This window comes from Delphinus delphis, chromosome 14, assembly GCF_949987515.2.
Source record: "Delphinus delphis chromosome 14, mDelDel1.2, whole genome shotgun sequence".
Classification (NCBI taxonomy): domain Eukaryota; kingdom Metazoa; phylum Chordata; class Mammalia; order Artiodactyla; family Delphinidae; genus Delphinus; species Delphinus delphis.
Window position 1 is genome coordinate 36,419,270 of NC_082696.1, and position 23,228 is coordinate 36,442,497.

Sequence of the window (23,228 nt, forward strand, 5' to 3'; positions counted from 1 at the left end):
AGCTCTTTTGGTACTGTGGCCGATATGTTTCTTGAGTCTCTTAGGTCTGTTATGTAGTTCTCTTGTTTATTCCTAAGTCCTCCTGAAGGTCTTATATTACAGACTCTTAGTCTTCCTGAATTTTGGTCTTGGCATTGCTACTTATGCTAATCATTTAGATCACATATTATCAGGTTTGTTACCTCATTGCTACAAATTAATCACTCCAGTATATAAATCAATCAATTAATTTGACATCATATTCACTGCTTGGTTCACTGCCATCAGATTCTTTACTCTTTCTAAATCTTAAAGAGAAAAACAAACAGTGGGCTTGAACCCAACTTCTAAGATTACTTTAAGCCATCATTGTTTCCCCTCTTCTGGTTCTACCTTTGTAACCTGCACAAGAGCAACACCAGGCAGCCTCCTTCGCACTACCAGAAAGTACTGTGAATAGTCACAATTAGATGTACTGAATAGCATTCAGCAAGTATAAAGGGCTATGGTAATAGCAAGTCATTTGGCTGCCATTCTGTGGGCCACCAGAGCTGGAAACTGGTGGGATTCTGTTTCTTTATTTAAAAGAACTCTGAGCAAGTAAATAGAAAACATTTTTGATACCTGAATGTATCATTAGAGAAAACAGGAAACAGTGTTTTATATAGATGTTAAACAGTCCCACTCATGTTTTCAATTATAAGTTGAATTCTACAGAATAGGGTAATTCACACTCTCCTTTATATTCTCTGATAAAGAAAAGCTGAATACATAACACATACATATGCTGAATTTATTTATTTACTTAAAAATTATGTATCACATTTAATTTGAAAATTCCAATTTGTTGGTAATGTCATGACCTTCAAAGTTAAAGTGAAATTTTGCTCAATTTAGAGAAGTTCTAAACCATGCTTGGCACTAACTGGTCGATTAACCATAGCAGATGGTAGGGAACTCTGGGAAAAGACTCACTTTCAAATGTCTAGCTTTGAAATCTTAATAATACAAGCCTGCTTTTCTTTTCCTTCCTTCCCTCCCTTTCACCTTCACTCCATAACAGAGTCGAAATGGCTTACGACATCATATATGATGAAATAATAATTACACAAAAATAAAACAGGGCTTGTGCAGCAGTTATGAAAAGACAGAGAAGAAACTGAGACATCTGATGATTCACCAAGACTCTGAGCAGAATAATTATTCACATGATAGAGCGTCAACAGAAGAACAGTAATAACCAGAGCTATGGATTAGAGGTGATGAAAAGGTAGGATCAGGATGGTATCGGAGTTCTGCCTGGTGGTGGATTCAAGTGCATTCAGACACCAGTAGAAAGTGACTTTCCTTGTTGAAATGGCTATCAAACACTCTCCCTTAACCAGATTGCCTCTAAGAAGCTGCTCCCCAGAGCAACACAGCCCTCTTAAAAACCATTTCCGAATTTTTCTTAGAATGCTCAAACAATGCTATCATGCACGAGAGCAGAAAAGACTCACGTCAAATAAGAGCTGCCTTCTCAGCATTTCTGTCCAAAAAAAGATCGCTGGCATTCAGAGTAAGTAAATTGAAGGACTAGAAAAAAGAAGTTAGTACCACTGAAAAGAAAGAAATGAAAGATCATTCTGCTACATTGAAGCTATCCTGTGGAAAAAAACTTGTGCCTTCAATATATACCAGATACAATAAAATTATCAGCATTGTGAAAACAAAACAATAGTTCAACTTGCATTATCCTAAGCCTAAATAGAAAGGGAAAAAGACGATCTGCTTGTGAAGTGCTTTGAGGGATTTACAGAATAAACATTCAACCACGAATACCACGGAAAATTAGCATTCCTGTAGTGGTTCTTAGTTAACAAAGGTCTTTGAGGCATGTGGGGATTATTATAATTCTTATTCACACTTCAGGGAGTCCAGCCGCTGAGCAATTGCCTTTAACCTGGAGGCTGAGTGGGACTACCCTGTCTTTCTTTGAGCAGCTCTATACTTGCTGCCTTTAGCAACAGGGTCTACTTGGGTAATCCACTGTCTTCTAAGGGTCTACTTGGGTAATCCTCTGTGTTCTACAGAACACAGTGATAAACGAGAAACGGAAGAGATCTAAGGCACAGCGTTTTTCCTCTTGAAGTTCACTGTTGCCTGGAGAGTTAAAGTTGATCAGGCAAGCGACTGGGGAAGTTGTGTCCAAATTGCAGGAGAGAACCATGAAGGATGGCTGGAATGCAGTCAGGTACGTCTGTTAAGATTGAGCGGTCTGAAGAATAGGAAGGATTTCAGAGGGACATCAAAGGTCTTTAAGGTTGGGTGAAAAGAATGTTTATATTTTGTAAGAGGCAAAGAAAGAATGAAATCCAATCAAGTGATGTGGGGCTACAGGTTGCCCTTTAGAAGTCACGGAGTTGTGGACAGAGCAATTATAAGTTCAGAATATTCACCAGGGTCACCAGTGGGAATGCAGGCAGCGTCCCAACCCAAATCTCTTCTCCTTGTGCAACTTCAAGTGTACTCAGAAAGCCACGTCTCTCTTCTGGAAAGTAAGCTCAGTTAAAGGCTCTGTGCAGAGTATCAATCCCAGAGAGAGGCAGAATCATCTACAACCGTCACTCCACCCACCACCTTCAGCACTTTACTGTTTTCTTTAGCACTGACCAACAACTAGTATACTACATCTTCAATTAATTTAAGTTGTTTACTATTTGCCTCTTCCCTAGAATATGAACTTCCTGAGGGCAGAAATTGTCATTTTGTTTGCTTGTGTTTTTCTGGAGTCTAGAACAATGTCTTGGCACATAGATATTTTATTTATTTATTCACTTATTTTTTAGATTTCTTTTTTTTATTGAGGTAAAATGGTTTATAATATTATATTAGTTTCAGGTGTAAATATTTTAGATAATTATTGCACAAAGAAATGAATGAATGAAAAAATGAATAAAACCAAAGCCACAGAACTGGGGTACTTGTGGGAAGACATCTGAGTATTTGGTATTTTATATTATGTTTGAGAGAATTTCGTCTATTGAGAGACAATCAGGTTTATAATTACAATTTTAAGTGTTTAATTAGGAAATTGATTTAAATGTGATTTTTAAGTGGAAATCTTACTAAGTTTGTAAGTAATATTAGAACATTTAAGAGAATTTTAGATTTACTATATTTACATATTTAATTTTTAGATTTACAAGATTTAAGTAATTGGGAAGGATGTCAACTAGAAAATTGAAGTACTCAAATATGAAATTGACTATATGAGCTAAATTTGTATGTCATACTATTTGACTGTCATACTATTCAAAGTTCCTTTAAGAGTAATTATGAGCATTTGCTAATTTTATAAATAGAATAAGATTTGCAAGCTGAACTTTAGAGTGTAAGTTTTCTGAATCTGTCATGAATAAAATGTTTGAATGAAAAAATAAACCTCCACATAGTCTTTTCAACAAGACACAGGAACAAATCACCACAATGTGCTGCAGAAGGTGGAAGGCTGCACGTGACAGGATCACAGGGCTGCGAGGCAGGAAGGAAACCCGTGTTCTGTTCTAGTGTCTCCACTTATAAGAAACTAGCCTGGGGCAACGCCCCCATCCCCCCTCCAGATCTCTTGGAGTGTTTTCAGCCACAAAATGAGGAGACTGTATGAGATCATTTATTAGTCCCTCCCAACTCTAAATTATGATGCTGTTCCTTAAGGACATAAAACAGATTCCAAATGCCATGGAAGTTGACAGAAGAGGGGGATTACCTCCAGGGAGAAGATCAGAAGTTCATTAGTAGCGGGATGGGATCTGACAAGTTGAAATGAGAGGAACCAGCATTCCAGGCGGACAAAACCACCTGATGGAAGGGTCTAACATGGGGAAGTAGAAAGTGGGCTTGGAAAACGAAGGGACAGGAAAACGTCCAATGATGAGCAAGCCATCCAGTGCGGCCAAGAGAGCACTTCACCAGTGTGTTGATGAATACATCGCATAGCTCAAAAAGCTAGTGTGTTAGTAGCAGCCTTTACTGTATCTGCTAGGACGCCAGAGATATTTTCATAGCACAACGGTAGTATTTACACAGGACCTAAACAAACACTTGATTATCAAAATTATGACATCTACTTGTATTAAGATTAGATTTGGGAAGAAAGATATGCTTTTACATTACACAGTTATTTCTTGGGAGCCTATTTTAAAATGACCTTATACTCTACTACTTTATTAGTATAAAAGGCTAATCCTGATTCAAGTATTCATTTTACAGAATTCATCTTGAGTTCTATGAAACAGAAAGAATACCCACATCATCTGATATTTCTGTAAGAGGTTTCCTCTTCTCTAAATTCTCAGCAAAGCTAAAAATACTCTCCGGTGAAAGGTCAGTGAAAATGGGAGAAAAATGGACTCACATTCATCAATATTTCAAACCCTCACAGGTTATCAGCAAAGACTTGGGGGAGGTGGCACATTCAGGGAAGGAAATAAGTGTTTTTCAAGTTCAGTAACTTCTTGCAACATGCAGAATAGTGGACATAAGAATATGGACAGGGCTTCCCTGGTGGCGCAGTGGTTGAGAGTCCGCCTGCCGATGCAGGGGACATGGGTTCGTGCCCCGGTCCGGGAGGATCCCGCATGCCGAGGAGCGGCTGGGCCCGTGAGCCATGGCCGCTGAACCTGCGCGTCCAGAGCCTGTGCTCCGCAACGGGGAGAGTCCACAACAGTGAGAGGCCCGCGTACCACAAAAAAAAAAAAAGAATATGGACATATTTTCTCATAAATCTCTACAAAATAGAAAGCAGAGCAGGTCACATGCACATTACAGAAGAAAATGCTACCAAATTATTGTAGCTTTTATTTCTATAAATGAGACTTTCATTTGTCCAGTTAAAATAGTTTGAACAGGTTTGCTGATCCAAGGTTTTCGACTGCACTGAAAATCAGCTGCTCAGGTAAAGCATCCCCAAGGGACTGGGCTGCAGTCTCTCCTTCTCGTCCCTCCTCTGCCCTGTTGGACCCTCCGCCCCAGGACAGTCAGAAAAACCTGGGCACCCAAAGCACACGGTTCATTTGCACATCTCATACTGAAGACTATTAAGTATTTGCTCAATATTTGCTTAATGGAGATTGGGAGAAACTGAATATCTATTTCTTTGTTTGCAAAATATACATCAGGTGTCCAATGACCTCTTCTCTTTTGAGCTGTCTCACGAACAAAACTCTATGAAAAAAATGTGAAATTCTATATTGAATAAAGATATCACAGGGGAAACTAAGAGGTGATGATAGCATTTCCTGGGAAAGCACCATTAGAAGCATCTCTTGTCCTAAGTTTCTCTCCTCAGCCTCCAGGCATCTCTTCTTCTCTCCTGCTGTATTTCTTTTTCTCCTGCTAAGGCTCACTCTTTGTGGGTCCTTCCCTCCCTGCTTCCCATATTTCTCCCTTACCCTCTCCCCCGCCCTCTCACTCTCGTTTTCTTAAAAGGAGCAACTTAGTTCTACCCCAGCTTCTATTTTTATGTTGACTCCCCAACACCTAAGTTTAATATCTTCTTCAACATTTCAATCTTGGAAACATTCTGTGACAATGAAAGAATACTGAGAATTCTTACTATCACTCTAGCACTTCTTTAATCTGGAGAGCTTTTATGAGAAGTTATAATAAAAAATTTAAAAAATTATTCATTTCTTATAAAAGTTGAAATGTTCATCCCCTATTACACCCTGCTGGGGTTACATAAGACATTATCCACTCAGTTCTATTCATTCATTCATTCATCGTTTCCTCCATAAATATTTACAGAGTGCTTTCCATGGGCCAGACATTGTTCTGGACACTGGGGATATGGTAATAAAGGAGACAAAGCCCCTGCCCTCAAGGAGCTTAAATGATAGTTGGGAGAAAATGAAGACAAATAGTTATGCATAATATAACATGCCATAGTGCTATGAAGAAAAAGAAGGTAGAGTAAAGGGAATAGATTGTGATGGGGTCTTATATATTTATATTTATACATAAATAGTTTTCATTTGTGCATTATTTATTTTTTGAAACATCTGAAATAGCAAGAGCAGAAATCTGCATTTGTCATTAGGAGCTTTACAGAATATTCAGAAATCTCAAGCATGCTGCTAAGCAACAGAAACCGGGATCTTCAAAGGCCCGCCATCCAGAATACACACCTTGCTCCACAGGCTCTGCATTCCTTCAGCAAGGTTGCACTGTAATAATCAACATCCAAGCCACGAGAGATCAGAAATAAGATCAGCTAACTGAAAAGATAAGCACTGCCAGCACTCCCCACCACCCTGATGATTTATTAAATTATTATGAGAGAAGCAATGGAAAGGAAAGCAAAAAATTTAACCTGTTCGTCCTCAAAACATGTCCAAACGATGAACATTGCTTTGTTATACCTGCATATCTCTAAGCTTTTACCCAAGTAAAGAAAGAAGGAGCCAAAGAGCAATCATTTAAAATATCCTCTTGGGACTTCCCTGGGGGCGCAGTGGTTAAGTGTCCGCCTGCCAATACGGGGGACACGGGTTCGAGCCCTGGTCCGGGACGATCCCACATGCTGCGGAGCAACTAAGCCCATGAGCCACAACTACTGAGCCCGTGAGCCACAACTGCTGAGCCCATGTGCCACAACTACTGAAGCCCGCGCTCCACAACAAGAGAAGCCACCATGAGAAGCCCGCGCACCACAATGAAGAGTAGCCCCGGCTCACCGCAACTAGAGAAAGCCCGCACCAGCAACGAAGACCCAATGCAGCCAAAAATAAATAAATAAATAAATAAATTTATAAAAATAAAAATTAAATAAAATATCCTCTTGTTAGCAAAACTGCAGTGTGCTTTGGTAGGTAAAATTTATACTTCAGAAAAGAACTTTGCATGCTGGCCAGATGTCCAAATTCCATCAACTTATATACTTATTTCTATCTTCAACCTACTCATCTTTCCTTAGCTCCAGAGAGCTATATTTAATCGTGTGGTAGGTGGTGTACCAAATCCAAAGAATTTTCTGATAAAAGAATGCATTAAACATAGTAACTTGACACCTAACTGCTTCAATAAAAATAGGGTGGTAAGCTCACAAAGAAATGCCATTTGTTTAATAAATACATCTCACCTTTCCTTTTAATTACTGTAATAGTACCCAAGCACCATCCCAAGGGCTTCACGGGCATCATCTCCCTCAGTCATCACCAAACCCACTGGGTGGCCACAACTCTCACCGTTTTGCAGATGACCAAACTGAGACTTGGTTAAGTTAAAGGTCACACAACCAAAAAATGACTGAACTGGGACACGAATCCAAATCTCTGTGACAACATCTGTGCTCTCCACCACTAGGCTAGAGTTCCTTTATCTGACAGAACCTTTATCTTTCTTCTATTTCTTCCTCCTGACTTCTCCCCACATGACCGCACTCATCTTCTCAGCCTGGAGAAACAGCTTATGTGGGTGTACAGTCAATCTCTAAATGAGAAGTACCAGTATCCAGACTAAAATATTAGGAATTACGTTAGGAAATGAAGATACCTAACTTGATTGCAAACTTTCCATATAGAAATGCAAGCAAGCATAGTTCCATCATGGTTGTTTTATACATATAGGAACAGCAGCTCTATATATATAAACATACACACACATTTATACGTGTGCATAGATACATACACAACTTTTTTATTTTTAGAAAGCAACACGGATAAAAGGACTTGAATGAGCCTTTCAAGAACGAGCTAGTCAGTACCTCAAAGGACATCCGATCCAACCCCTCATGTAAGAGGTGAGTAAACAGACCTGAGAGGTGAGGCATAATGATCTCAAAGCCAAGGGTTTGATCAAGAGACAGATGACAGAAACAACAGAAAGCATCTACCCAGGGAAAAATGTAGATTTATACTGGGGAAAGCAGCCAGGGCTGTCTATAGATATCCTTTGGACCATGTGCCTGACTCAAAGTGGAGAGTCCTTTGGGGCAAATGACTGAGCTGGCAAAGCCTGGTAGTTAGGGGAAGGGAGAGAGGAAAATGGGGCACAGACCAGTGGGGAAGCTGGACTCTCTCTGCCTCCTGGATTCCTTCTGTGAGCACGTGATCACATCTACAAACTGACCACAAAGTCGCCAGTCTGCCACAGAAAAAGAAGAGGCCTGCTGATAGAAAGTAAGGGTTACCTTTCATGGTGATACTGGTAGATGGACTCTGGTCTTGCAAGAATGGCAAACCCTGGGTCAGTTTGTTCTTTTTATGGTGGAAGTCGCAGGGAATGGAACACATTTTTTCATTTATTTAACTACTATGCTTCAAACTATTTTCTTCACATTTATTTTTTACCATTCATGCAATTATCCAATACTGAACTGAGTCAGTAGAAAGAGCCAGTTGATTTCAGTGGAGCACTAACAAGGAACCAGTAGACTCTCAAAAAGATTGTAGCTTGCTTCATTCATTTAATAAATATTGATTGAACCCCTATTATGTGTAAGCTCCAGGTACTGGAGATTGAGCACTGACGAACATAGTAAAATATTTTGGCCTCAGTGAACTTACTTTTAGGAGGGGTAGGAAAAGCCAAGGAAAAAAAAATACATTAGGTAAAATATACAGTATGTGAGAGGGGAATAGCGGCTAAAAAGAGAAATGGAAAGCAGGTTAGGGAAATATCAATAGTAAGTGTCTCTGCGCGAGTGGTGAGGGTGTCGGGTGAAGTGTCATGTAAAGAGGCCATGACGACATGATCATCACTAACCTTTGCAGGGCCCACGGCAAGAGCGCAAAGCAGGCACACAGCCTGTCCTCTCTTCCCGCAGACACCCTGCACCATGTTAGCTACCAACTGCCACATGGCATGTTACCATGAAGTTAGCTGCTTCAAATGACATGCTTCTATTATCTCTGAGCTTCTGTGTGTCAGAAACCTGGGCACAGCTTGGCTGGGTCCTCTTTCAGGGTCTCACAGGGCAGTAAGCTGTAACCTAGGAGTCAGCCACAGTACACTCTCTTTTTTCCTTTTTTTTTTTTTTAATTTATTTATTTATTTTTGGTTGCTGCATGTGGGCTTTCTCTAGTTGCAGCGAGCGGGGGCTACTCTTCGTTGTGGTGCACGGGCTTCTCATTGCGGTGGCCTCTCTTGTTGCGGAGCACAGGCTCTAGGTACGCGGGCTTCAGTAGTTGTGGCGCGCGGGCTCAGTAGTTGTGCCTCGTGGGCTCTAGAGCACAGGCTCAGTAGTTGTGGCGCAAGGGCCTAGTTGTTCCACGGCATGTGGGATCTTCCCGGACCAGGGCTCAAGCCCGTGTCCCCTGCACTGGCAGGCGGATTCTTAACCACTGTGCCACCAGGGAAGCCCAGCGCTCTCAACTAGAAGTTTGACTGGGGAGAATCCACTTCAAGTCTCACTCAGGTTGTTGGCAGAATAATTTCCTGGCATCTACAGAGCAGAAGGCCTTAGGTTTTTGCTGCCTTCCTCAGGTCCTAGAAAACACCCTCAGTTTCTAGAAGCTGCCCAAAGTTCCTGGTCACGTGAGCTTGTCTAACACAGCTGCTTCCTTCATCAACCCACCAGGAGAGTCTCAACTCCAGTCTGCTAAGACAGAGTATTATTAAAGTAACATAATCAAAGGATAACATCCCATCATGTCTGTCACATGCTGTTAGAAGCGAGTCACAGGTCCCGTCTGAAATCTCAGTGGAAGGACCAAACAGGGGTATGAAAACTGGAAATCATTCATCACCTGGGGTCACCTAGAGGTCTGTCCATCACAAGCACAAACAGGGGCTCCTGTGCACGTGCATGGGGAAACCTAGCCCAGTGAGTTTATATCGGAACTCTCAAACAGAATGTGCATCAGAATCATTGGGAGGGCATTTTAAAACACAGATGGCTCGCCTCCAAAGTCTCTGATTCAGTAGGTCGAGAGCGGGGCTTAAGAATTTGCACTTCTAACAAGTTCCCAGGTGAAGCCCATGATGCTGTCAAGGGATCACACTGACAACCAGTACCCTAGCCTGTATGTCCAAGCGACTCCCACTGCCAACTCCAAGAGCAGCCTGCCCGTCATCTCTCAGGATGAAGAACGTTCACGCTGGCAGCACGGTCTACTCTTGGAAGGCACAGGCAAGCCTGGTAACACACTGAGGGCTGTTTGGGCAGAGAATTCTGGAGTCCCGGGTACCCAGAGCTCGGTCTAGAAGAAGAGGCATACGTTCTAGGTGGGTCTATAGACTACTCATTCCAGACAAGGCTCACACAGAAGGCTAAAATGGGGTCCTCTAAAGTTAACGGCTCAGGAAAGGTGTCAAGAATTGTGAAGTGTTGGATTTTGCCCCACTTGCAAGCAAACAAATTAGCCTGCCAGTTTCATAGATGTTGGCAGGAGATACAAGACTCCTGGGTCACAGAAAAAAGAAAATGTATTACTCACAACAATAGCAGTAGCCATGGCAACATCATTGCACCAGTTCCCTAAGCCCTAATTCCACAAGGGTGACGTGCTGAGGGCCAGTGGTGCCTGATTACACAGTGGGATGTGTTTCCGCGAGTAGCACCGAGATTAGGATGCTCCGATTTTATACAGGGGCTGCTAGCAAATCTGCACGACATGGGGTCCAGAGGGAGTCCTGATCTTTATTATCTCGGACGGTAAATCTACCTGCCCCTAAGGGAGACAGTCTCTGTCTTCCAAGGCTGCCTGCTATGCAAAACCTCCTTGAAAAGAGAGTCTAGGGAAAATTAGCTGTGAATGCCTTCGCTCACAAGACCAGTTGCGCAGAAACTTGAGAGACCGACAGAGAACTGTCTCCTGACAACAGGGGCCCAGTTGCCAGGACTAAGGGTAACACTGAAGGTACTGTGGGAGAGTTAGGGAAGGTAGCTGAGGGAGAGTTTCTGAGGCAGAAGGCTCAGAAGGCTCAGCTGAAAGGTTCTGAAGAGGCAGCAAAGGGAACTCCAAAGGAAAGCATTAGGAGATAAGGTCGGGGAAACGAGGAGGAAGGGGAATCACGTAGCACCCTTGTGGCCACAGAAAGGACCCTCCTCTCTATTCTTAGTGAAAGGAGGAGTTCCTGCAGACTTCTGAAGCGAGGCATGGCATGACACTACCTGTTTTGAGACGATCACTCTCGTTACTATGCTGGGAATAGACTGAAGACAGGCCAGGGCCCAAGCAGGGAGACCAGCTAGGAAACTCCTGCAGGAACTCAGGTGAGAAATAATGGTGGCCTGGACTAAGGCACGGTCAGCAGAGAGGGTGGGAAGCTGTTCCACTCTCAATATATTGTGAAAATAGAGCTGGCATGACAGACTGGAAACGGGATATGGATATGATGCGGGGGGAACCCCAAAACAAAAACCTTTCCTGGCATAGGTTTCCATGTTTGAAATGGAGTTGCCATTAGCTGAGATGGCAATAACTTTGGGAGATACTGGGAGACTAGGGTTATTTCAGAGGAAGAAGATCAGAAATTCAATGTTAGACATGTTAAGTTCAAGATTTTAGACATTCATGCAGACGTAGTAAGTGAGTAGCTGAAGGTGAGGGCCAGGTCCAGGCTGGGAAAATAAATTTGGGAGTTGCTGGTTTGTTGGCGTATGGATGGAACTTAAAAGCACAAGTCACGAGGAGCTCACCAAGAGAGCGAGTGCAGATAGAAGGCAAAGGAAACTGAGGGGGGGCTTGTGAAGAAGGAGGGGGGGAAAGTGCTTGGCATCCTGGAAACCAAGAGAACAAAGTGCTCCAGGGAGGAGGGAATGAGCAACAGCGCCAAGAGATGCTGGTATGTCAACTAAGATGGGGACGGTCGGAGGACTGACCACTGGATTTTTTTTTTTTAAAGAGAAAGAGCTAATTTTCTCTTTCCTCAAAGAGAACCCAAATTCAAAGCAATTACATGGGACCATTATAACTCCACCATATATAACAGGTCCCATTACATTAATCCAAAATATCTATTTTCCCTCAGCCTTGAGGAAGGAATAAGAAGAAAGGACAAAAATCTGAGGAAGGCAACTCTGCAGAGGCAGGCACAGGGCGTCACGGGGAAGAGAGGGCCAAGCAAAACACTGGCATCAAGTTCTTTTTTTCCTGAGGTCAGATCTCCACAGGAGGTAGTCTTTGTACTTACATGTTGTGAATTCCTGGGTCATTGCAAACAAGCATATTTAACTGTAAGTACACAACATGTGGGATGACACTAAATATAAGTGGGTTTTTTCTCTACAGTAGCAAAAGTCATAAAAAGTTATATTTGTATCTAATTGTAAGATTTGGGATAGTAGATTATAAAATGTTAGTGCTAATACCACTATTATTTGTCCAGTTCTCTTAATGAGGGAAGTCAGCAACCCCATAACATACCTAATCAAAGAACTTAAGTCAATGTGGTGTGGGCAATATTGTGATTCCAATTCTTTTCAAATGTATACCTGAATCTCTTTTCAGATGTGTGTTTTGCCGCTGTTTTTTTACTGTTACTCAACCGGCCTCCCTTTTCCTTCCAATACGAGATTTGCTTTTCAAATGTATTGGATTTTTTATTTGTAAGTACAAGGGCCTTTCTCCCTTGTGGAGGCCAAAACCCTTGCTCGAAAGGAGGGGCCTGGGTCTCAGGCCTTCTCCTGCATGCAAGAGAATCTGTAAAGCATATGCGTTGAGCACTGCCATGAAGTGACCACCTGCCTTCTGGCTGGTGGATACACTCCCCTTACGTCTTCACGTGCAGATTTTATCAAAATAGCAAGATCATATTTCAAAAAATTTCTGCATGTGTGTTCTTGTCTCTATACATTGTATCTATGCATCTTATCTCATCTGTATACATTCTCTGTCACAGGGAAAAAAACGCAAAGTCCTAATCCTTCTTTCAGGGACAGTGTCATTGAGAGTGGACTATGGGAACCTGATGGAACATCTCATAATGACTGCAACCATGCCTGGCACACAGTAGGCCCACAATAGATATTTTCCTTGTCAGTAATGTCCTTCATGGAATGAGGAAAATAGAAATAGGTGAGTGCTTATAAGAACCTTCCAATCACCTGAAATAAACTTTGCAGGAAGAATGAATATCTTGAAATTTCCAGATGGAGACCTGGGGTATCAAAAGAGGAATAAAGAGGCCAAAGACTTCAATTTCCTCCTGGCCTAACTCTTGTCCTAACTCTTAAGTAAGGGAACCATCTTTCCATGATGTCTTCATGTAGAAATGAATCCATTTTGAAATCCCGAATGTTGGAAATACTTATAAACAATTTTCTTTTCTGCTCTCATTATTGCTACTCTCAGCTCATTCATGTGCAGGGGGGAACATCGGTGAAAAACAAACAAACAAATATCCAACAGCCAGAGACTCTGAAACTGAGAAATCTGAAGAGATCCCTTCTCACCGTCCCCAATCCCTAGTTATCTTTTTCTTTTGAATGAATCAGTTCTGTTTCCAGGATACTTGACAAGGTGCTCTTGTTATTGATTGACAAAAGAGGTGTCTAATTATAAGAAAATTGCATTTTGCAATTTCCAAGGGCTTGGAGGATTCTATGTTTTAGATACACAGCAGGGAAAATGTAATTTGCGTAAGGTGCAAATAACCATGGATAAGTCTGGAGATGAGGTGTAACATATACACACATTTTCAGTGTGTGGTACATCATTTGGCTATAGCACAAATAGTCAAGTGTCAGATTTCTGTCTTTTGAGAAAGAAGCAATATGGTGGTGAAGAAGGGGTACTCTTGGAGATTTGTGGTTTTATTCTGGGAATTTCACACCCTCTGCATCAAAATGTAACACTTATAAACGACTCACACTGTGAGAAACTATTTAAAATTCATCTTTCCTTGAGGACCCAAAGCTTTCATTTAGCCAACTCAAATTCATTAAAATGTCCTACTGCCTTCCCTGGTACATTAATAGTGATTCTTAATTTAATGTATAGATTTTAAATAAATTACACTTCATTTCTAAAATATTCAGTGAAAAGCAGAATGACAGGCTGGAAAATCCACAGATTGGGGTCATCCTTTACGTGTTCTTAACTGCATCCTAACTCCATAAGTTTAAAAGGTGGCTTCAAAGTGTTGCTGGGGACCTTCCAAAATTGCAGTCATGATGAATGTCCACATACATGGAGAGCAAGCCAGGTTGATGGCTCGGACTGCCACCCTCTTTTCTTCAATTGCCATTTTAAAAAATTAATTTTTATTGGAGTATAGTTGATTTACAATGTTGTGTCAGTTTCTGCTGTACAGCAAAGTGAATCAGTTATACATATACATATGTCCACTCTTTTTTAGATTCATTTCCTATATAGGTCATTACAGAGTATTAAGAAGAGTTTCCTGTGCTATACAATAGGTCCTTATCAGTTATCTATCTTATATATAGCAGTGTGTATATGTCAATCCCAATCTCCCAGTTTATCCTTTCCCCCTCTTTCCCCCTTGGTAACCATAAGTTTGTTTCAATTGCCATTTTAGACCACACAAGTTTAACACAGAGATTGCTACAGTAGCTTAAGGACAAACCCTCTGACCATTCAATTTTTTCCACTAGGTACCTTCTTAAAGTAGGTATTGTGCTAACATGCTGGGAGACGGTTAAATTAAAACATACCGGGGTAAACAAGTAATTATAATACTCATGAGACTATAAAAATCTTTCTTTTTTGGGTATTCCTTGAGATGAGTCTTTTTAGCGGGCATCTAGAGTGTACAGATCCTACTTTGTGGAGACAAGCAGGTAGATCCTATGCCTTTTATTTATTTTAAAGTCCTGAGATTACGAGATATAGGTGAACACGAAGTGGAATGACATATTTGAACCATTCCACCTTTGAAATGGCTTTTCCTTGCAGCTGCTGATAAAATTCCGCACTGGTTCTAAGCATCACATGGCCTGTGATTTTACAGAATTTCCCATCTTGAAAACAGAACTAAAACAGCCAGCGGTTGCTACATAAGCACCCCTACCCCAACTTGCCATAATACAGGGCTTATTCTTGCAGACCTCAGCTAATCTGGGTCATATGCCCAGACCTAGACGCTGCCCATATATGCAATCGACAGTATGGTTAAATTCTGCCCTTTTAAAACCCCCTTGACCATACAGAATGTCAAGAAAAATCTATTATTTTTAACTTTGCACACTGACCACTTATACACACCAACTTAAGGAGATGGTATAGAATATTAATAAAATCCCAAAGTGTGCAGTCAAACTCTCTGATTCCAAATCTGGGCTCCAACACATCCAAGATCTATGAATTAAAGGAAGTTGTGCAACTACTCTGTCATTTAGTTTCTTCATCTGTAAAACGAAAATAGCATTACCTTCCTCTTGACTTTGTTGTATTTAGTAATAACATGATTTTTTTTAAGTGCATAATAGCATGGCATCTGGCACTTTAAAAAAATACAGTATTATTGTTTTTATCACCCTCATTGTGAATTAGTTCTAATTAGTACTTTAATACTCAAAAAGTCCCAATGAGATGGAAATATATCATCTAGTTAGTTCTATGTGCCATTACCCATAGGAATGACTCTTCTTGGTTGCCCTCCCTGGAAAGATGACCCATGCCAATCAAACACATCTTTGCTTCCCGTTGGCATATACTGCCCATCACATACTGAGAAATGGTGTAGGATAGTGGTGGAGCTCACACTCTGGACTCAGATGGACTTGCAATTGAATTCTGCCTGCCTCACTGAATTTTTCTGACCTTCAGTTTTCCCTGTCTATAAAATGAGTTAAAAGTAATAGTATCTATCCCATGGTGTCATTAAAAGATTCAATAAGATAATGCATGTAAAGTTCTTTGCTACTAAAAACATCAGCAAATGTTTACAGAGTACTTACAAAGTGTCAGGTACCGTTTTAAGCACTTTGCATATATTAACTCGTTAAATCCTCATTACAATCCTGTGAGATAGCTGTTATTGTTTTCCACACTTTATGTATGGGGAAACCAAGGCCCAGAGAGATCAAATACATTTTTCAGGGTCATGTTAATGATAAGTGACCACGGTAGGATCAAAATACAAGCAGTTTGACTTGATTCTGGAATCTTAACCACTATCCCCTGCTACCTCTCAATAGTAAGTGCTTATTGAATATTTGCTATTACTATAGTAATCAATAAATATTTGTTGAAATATTTATTTGACAAATCATTATTTGTCAAAGTATCGATACTTATTTATTATTTACTTAGCTCCCTAAGTACCAAATCTTAAGACTGGCCAGAAAAACGGACTCTTTTGCTTATAAGTTTTTTGAAGCAACTTCTCAGATTCTGTCTAGCAAGAGTATCAAGAAAACAAGGTGTATATTAGGGAATGCAATTCAAAATAGGTTCCAATATACTATAATATCTATGATTTGTTATGACTCCATTTCATAAGAAGTTTAATTGCAACAATAGTACATGATTTGTTGCAAATGATTGACTTTATCTTATATAAACATCACTAATTACTTTAAAACTTTTATTTAGAGGGAAAATAAAACAATAGAAGGTAGCTCTGAAGACACTAAGAATGTTCTTCATAATATTTTCAAAAGTCATTAATCAAAATGTGTAATACCTAGCTTCCACAGTTTGAGGTTTATGATTATATGGCCTGAAATGTGGAAAACAGATTTTTTTCCTTGGGTATCTGATCCCTACAATATAAGAGACTTGACCTGTTGCTATTTATGAGAGAAGGGATTATTTTACTGCTTTGTAAAAAAAAAAAAATGCCTTGTTTACAAAGCAAGAATTTGTTTTCATGGAATATTAATAAAATGGTTGTAACTGTATTCATTTTTCTAGAGCTCATTCCTTGCTTCATTTTCTGTTCTTATCCTGGCTTGTTGTCTTTCATCTGTTTCTAATTTACATTACCTTGCTGTAATGTAATTTACATTACCTTGTTTCATGTATCTGTATAAACTGCCCTGAGTTCTTCCTGGAACAAGATGAGTGCAAATAAATGTCCTTTGAGCAAAGTAGAAAGTAAGGTAAATATGACCTTTTCACTTTAATGGAATCTGCAAACAGGATTAATCTGATGTTTATTACTTTATGTCATTCATGGACTTATGAGAATCCTCCTGAGCAGAATGTCTGAATATAAAAATAGTTACTGGAATTTGGCTGAATAATGGCACCCAAAGATATCAGGTCCCAATCACCGGAACCTCTGAATGTTACCTTATATGGGCAAAGGGTCTCTGCAGATGTGATGAAGTTAAGGATCTTGGGATGGGGAGATTATCTTGGATTACCCAGGGGAGCTCTAAATGAAATCACAAGCATTCTTAAAAGAGAGACAGAGGGAGAAGGCAATATGACCACAAAGGCAGAGACTGGAAAGATGCAGCCAAAGAATACCAACAGCCACCAGTATCTGGAAGAGGTAAGGAAAAATTATTCCTTAGAGCATCCAGAGGGATCGAAGCCTTGCTGACATCTTAATTTTGGTCCAGTGATAGTGACTTTGGACTTCTAGCCTCCTAACTGTGAGAGAAAACATTTCTGTTGTTTTAAGCCACTAAGTTTGCAGTAATTTGTTACAGCAATTATGGGACACTAATACAATTATTAATCTGAATACATACAAGTGTGAAGTGAAATTTTGCCTTTTAACATTAAAGACAATGGGAAAGACAGAAAGTTATTTCCTAGAGTAACGAAATATTGAAAGGTAGTTCAAAAAGATCAGGAACTTTTTACTTTAAAGGACTGCCATATGTTTCAGGAAAATGCTACATTCCTAAATAAATTCTCTGTCTAATATATCATTTTTATGAAAGCAAATTCTCTACTACCAGGAAAACAACTGGCGACGTTGGCCTCCTGTGGGCCTCTCACTGCATACTGTTCTCCAGGCCCTCTTCGTGGAATGGCTCTGCTCCTAACCCAACTTCTGTGTTTTACCTTCTACCAAAGTCAAAGAATATATCTGCAGCATTTCACTTAGGGAAACGTTTCTAGGACCCGCTGCTGCATTTATGGAGCGATGTGTGCAAATCATGTCCATAGCATTTGTGTGGGGGGGTGGTCCCCTGCAAAGTACATGGGGATATCTTATCAGCAGCTGACCACTTAACCTCACTCAGTTTTGCTTTTCTCTAGATCAAGAGGCAGAAAGAGAAGCCATCCCCACTCTAGATAATTCTAAAATAAACGGTGTTGAGGATAGAAACTTGCATTTAGGAAATCACAGGACTCTCTTAGAATCTAAGAGGCAATTCATTTAGCCAGAGTAACGTGTGAAGGGGCAAGAAGATCTCGAACTTGATGTTACAAGAAATTTACATCTTTGACCTGTTTCCTTTCTGGAGAACGGGAAGGACAACACTACCTAGCTCATGAGACTGCTGTGAAGAAGAAATGAGTCAACACATGTAAAGCACAAAGAGCAGAAACAGGGACACAGTGAACAAACTCTGCTGGTTTGATTATCACCTACTAGGCCGGGAGATTTTTCAGGCTCTTGCTACACTCTGGCCCTCTTCTTATCGTTAAGATGCTTGCAATTTTACATTTTACTTATCAAATAACTATCAAATTAATGTCCATCTCTTCCTCTACTGTAAATTTCATGAAGCAGAGATCAAGGCCGGGTTTGTTCCTTCCAGCACAGTGCTTGGCCAAGGAAAGCACTGGAATATTTGTTAAGTATATTTCTCACATAAAGCAAACGAATAACACTGGTGGGTCCAATCTGTAGTTTCAGTAACCTGATGAATGTTTCCTATCTGCTGTGCCAGAGTAACAGATTCTGTTACTCACTCACTGCGTGAGTAACCTCACTGAGTAACAGATTCACCTGGGAAGATTTCAAATATACCCATGCCCAGGGCCCAGAGATTCCAATTTGATTGGTCTGGAATCTGCCAGGGCCTGTATTTAAGACTGCAAATAATTCTAATCTGCAAAGCAGGTTGGAAAGCTCCAGCCTTGTTTCACCTGCTTCAGCTTAGGAGTGAAGGCCTCCAACCTGACCTCTGCGTTTGAATTTGACCAACAACCGTTGGTTGAATTCTCCTTTCCTATTTAGAGAGTGCGGGAAAAAATACTGGAACTGGCAGCTTTATGCACAGGATCTTGGCTGATGATAAGAACGAGGATGGTTTGTACTGTTCAGACCATCGTAATCCTGGCAGCGAACCTGCTGGGTGGCTCCAGGCCCCAGTATCTGCCAAGTCGCTCACATACAAGACGCTTGGCCTCTAAAGGGCGAGCACATAGGGTCATGAACCTCTTCTTCCTTTTTTTTTTTAAACGGGTTTTTTATTTATTTTAAAAAGCCTTCACAGAATTTCCCGCAGTGTGTTAGAAAGGTGGTGGTGATTGTTTTAAAGGCTGAACTCTGCCCCCGATCCCTTCTTGGCGTTGCTCCCAAGATAGACCCCAGAGTCAGTGTCCTTCCTACCAGTCTCCTGTTCCACCTCCGCCCACCTCTGTTTCTTTCCACCGACCATTTACTTCCACTCTTGTACGATTCCTTCAGGATTCCCTAACCCTCGTCCGCGTGTGACCCCAAGACACCAGGCTGCCCTTGGTGAAGCGGTCTCGGGCTCCTCGAGCGGGCGACCGCAGGAGCTGGGAGCGTGGCGGCCAGACCGTGGCCGGCGGCCCTGCGCGCCTGGGGAGGCAGAAGTCGCTCCCGACCGTGGGAAACAGGGACACCCGTGTCGAGCTGCTGAAGATCAGCGGGCGGTAACGCTCTCCCGGCCTCGGAAGGCAGGTCCCGGCCCTGCAAACCCCTCGCGTAGCCGGGAGAGCCGGGTCCCCGCGGAACCAGCGCCGCGGCGCGCGCCGCTCTCAGCCCGGGACTTGGGAGCTGCGGAACGCTAGCCCTCCGCTCAGGGCAGGAGGCGTAGCGCTCCCCGCTACTCCCCGCGGGGAGAAGGGAACGAAACACGGACTCCGGTCCCTGCCCAACAGGTTCTTTGGGCGCCCACGAGGCTCGGGAAGCGTGTGGGCGACGGGCTGGGAAAGGAGTAAGGCATTCCGCTGGCGCATTCCCTGCGGAGGGTCCTCTGCACTTAATGCGTCCTTCACTGGTCCCCAGCCCCACAGCAAGTCCTGAGTTTGGGGAGCAGGAATTGCCCCGCAAGCGCGGGTAGGAGCGGAGTTGCGGGCATGTGGTGCGGTCACCCATCAGCTCGGTCCGGGAGCAAAGTTAGGTGATGCAGGGAAAGGGCCTTTACGTTCCCCAGGGCCTGACCCTCAGGGCGGTCGGCGACCACTCACCTCGTGCCTGCGCCTCCATGGTGGCCGACTTCGGACTGAGCGCGGCGGGGGCGCCCGGCGCTTGGAAGAGAAGCAGCAGCGGTGCCCGAGCTCGGAACGCAGCTGACACAGCCGCTCGCGTCCTCTTCCTGCACGCTTGTAGCGAGCGCAGCGCTGAAAGGGCGGGGACCGCGGAGCGGCCTCAGCTGCCCGCTTCTGGTTACCTCCGCCCCTTCCAGTCCACCTGGCCCAGGCCTCGCGGGGAGGGAGCCTACCGCTGGGCGCCACCTGCCGGCCGCTCCGCGCATCGGGCGGACGGCGCCCGCTCCGGGCTGTGGGCGCGTGCTCCGCCCTACGAAGGCTTGAGGTCGGCTGTACCTTCACTGTTTTGTGTATTTGGGTTTTTTTTAGTGAATACATTTATTGATACCCATTTTATATAGTTCAATGAAATAATCCACAAATTTAAAAGCATTTTTCTTTTGGATATCACCATGGTCCATGTAAATACTTAACCGTCAGAATCGTCTGCAAGTAGCACTCCAAGTCACGTGTTTAAGTTTACAGACCTGAATATACATATTTCATTAAACAGTGGCACTTATGTACTCAAGTGATCCAGTGGCTCTGGAATCTATGACTACTGGGCATGTGGGATAAAAATAATGTGTACGTTTAAATCAAGGGAAGGGTATCAATCATCAACAAAAAGAAAAATTATGAATTAATATCCTAGGTGAAGAAAGTTCCACAGTTGACACTTGGTGTCAGAATACTGGAGATGAACTTTTGTGTGTGTGTGTGTTTTGTTTTTGTTTTCATGGGACAGTTTATTGTGAATGATGTTGCTAGGCCAATGGCGAGATCCGTGGGCTGCAGCACAGTGGGCCAATGCCCTGGGGAGAGGAAGGGGGGTGGATTTACAGTAAGGAATCATTGCTCCTGGTAGAAATACAGAAATGCTAGGTTCCTCTGACATTCTGGACCCCAAATTTTTGTCAACTGATCAGTATATAACCGTTTTATGTGTGTTTCTGTTTAACGATACATCACTTAATACATGCTGTTAACTCATTAACATTGAGCTCCCCGGTCAACAGCCCTATTAAGCTTATTTAACTTAGGAAACCTGAATGAAACTTCTTAAGCTTATTCAATGGATGCATTTCTCCCTAAGGCACAGACTGCCATCTGGCACTTAGGATACCTGACAGCACTTCAGCACTAGGCTTGGGGATCGTTTTAAATAGCAAAATCACCCTCCATAACACACAAAAATAGCCTGTTTATAGTCTGTGAGAAGGGCACTTGTTTCTAATCTGAGTGCTGAAACAAGAAGGTGGAGCTCAGCCTTTTTAGACCTTTGCTGGGAGGTGTGCACATGTTTACCCAAGTTTTTCAGGCCTCTACCCCTGTCCGGGAGGGACCATGAAAGCACTTTATTGATTCTGGTGTCACAAATAAATTTTTGTGGGGAGGCAAATTCACAGATATGGAATCTGCAAATAAAAAGCATCAACTGTGGATATATTTTCTAATCTGAAACCCATGGGTTGTATCTGTAAGTTGATGAAGCAGTCATATTTTCAGAGAAAAGACTAGAAACTCACAGTTCTCTTCTTGGCCTGACCTGGCAATGTGACTAGAAAGCCTGGCAGGGACTAAGAAATATCACCTCCTGTCTCACCTCCTCAGGTCCTTAGCTGTCACAGATCTTCCCCTTTTCTTCCCATCTATACCATCCTCATCTGCAAAAGACAATGTAGTATTTACTTACATTTGCTCTTGAATGATTTGCTGTATTACTCAGTCTTTTTTCTCTCTTAGATGGTAAAGTCTGTCAGGGTCCAGTGTGGGTCTTATATTGAGCCTCTCATATTTCCTGCCAAAGAGCCTTATACAAATTCATAGCTAAAAAAAGATTTATTGAATAAACAATTAACTAACTAGTAGGTTCTATAGTTACTCTCAGAATATAGTCTAATAAACTTAATAGAATCTTACATTTTTGCTTGAAAGAAGGAATACTCATGATTGCCTGGCACATGTATAAACACATTAGTGTTTTTTGTTATGTTGAAGATGTCCTTGATTTGTAATCAGTGCCATTAAAATTCCTCTATAGGGCTTCCCTGGTGGCGCAGTGGTTAAGAATCCGCCTGCCAATGCAGGGGACATGGGTTCAAACCCTAGTCCAGGAAGATCCCACATGCCGCATAGCAACTAAGCCTGTGAGCCACAACTACTGAGCCTGCGCTCTAGACCCCATGAGCCACAGCTACTGAGCCCGCGTGCTGCAACTACTGAAGCCCACGTGCCCTAGAGCCCGTGCACCGCAATGAAGAGTAGCCCCTGCTCTCCACAGCTAGAGAAAGCCCGAGCGCAGCAACAAAGACCCAATGCAGCCAAAAATAAATAAAGTTATATAAAAAAAATTCCTCTATAGATCACTAGGCATAGGTGATCTATAGAGGAATGGTTTTTGGTGATAGTGACCATGGATGCACAAAGTGATGAATCAGAATTGGTGATTAAATCACTTTTTAGAGTCTATTCCGTCGTTCTGGTCCTCTCTACGCTGGAAATTAAACACCAGGTTACAGCTGACTCTTAGCTGTTAAAAGGAGCTAAAAATAGTTAACGATGTTCTAGCTTGAGTCATCTAAACTTCTTCTAAACTCTGACTTATTTTTCTGATTTATGAAATTTTAAGGTCTGCCCTCTTAAACTCTTGTATCATTGTTCATAATAATGAAATATCGATATTGATTCAGAAACAGCTACTGAATATCTTCTATGTGTCAAGGACTGTGCTAGATGCTGAGGATACAGGCAGAGCCATGATCCTTTTTACCCGGGGAGTTTATGGTCTCGTGAGAAGGAGGGGTAAAGAGATGCTTTATAAAGCAGTGCAATATAATAAGTCTGTACCAGAGTTAAGTCGAGTATGCATGTGAGAAATGAGGGGGGTCTCCTAACTCAGACGGGGGAGGAGATAGCTTGCTTCACCTGAGTCTTGCAGGATGAAGGAAT

General features: G+C 42.1%; 1 protein-coding gene across 1 annotated transcript in view; it reads right to left on the reverse strand.

Annotated features, from left to right (window-relative positions):
- Window positions 1–20,414, reverse strand: part of TPD52L1 (TPD52 like 1) — a 99,831-nt gene extending 79,417 nt beyond the window's left edge. The window contains exon 1 of the mRNA XM_060030544.1: window positions 20,217–20,414. Coding sequence (XP_059886527.1) covers window positions 20,217–20,235 — 19 coding nt within the window. The 5' untranslated portion in view covers window positions 20,236–20,414. The remainder of the gene's footprint in view (window positions 1–20,216) is intronic.
- Window positions 20,415–23,228: the final 2,814 nt, after the last annotated feature.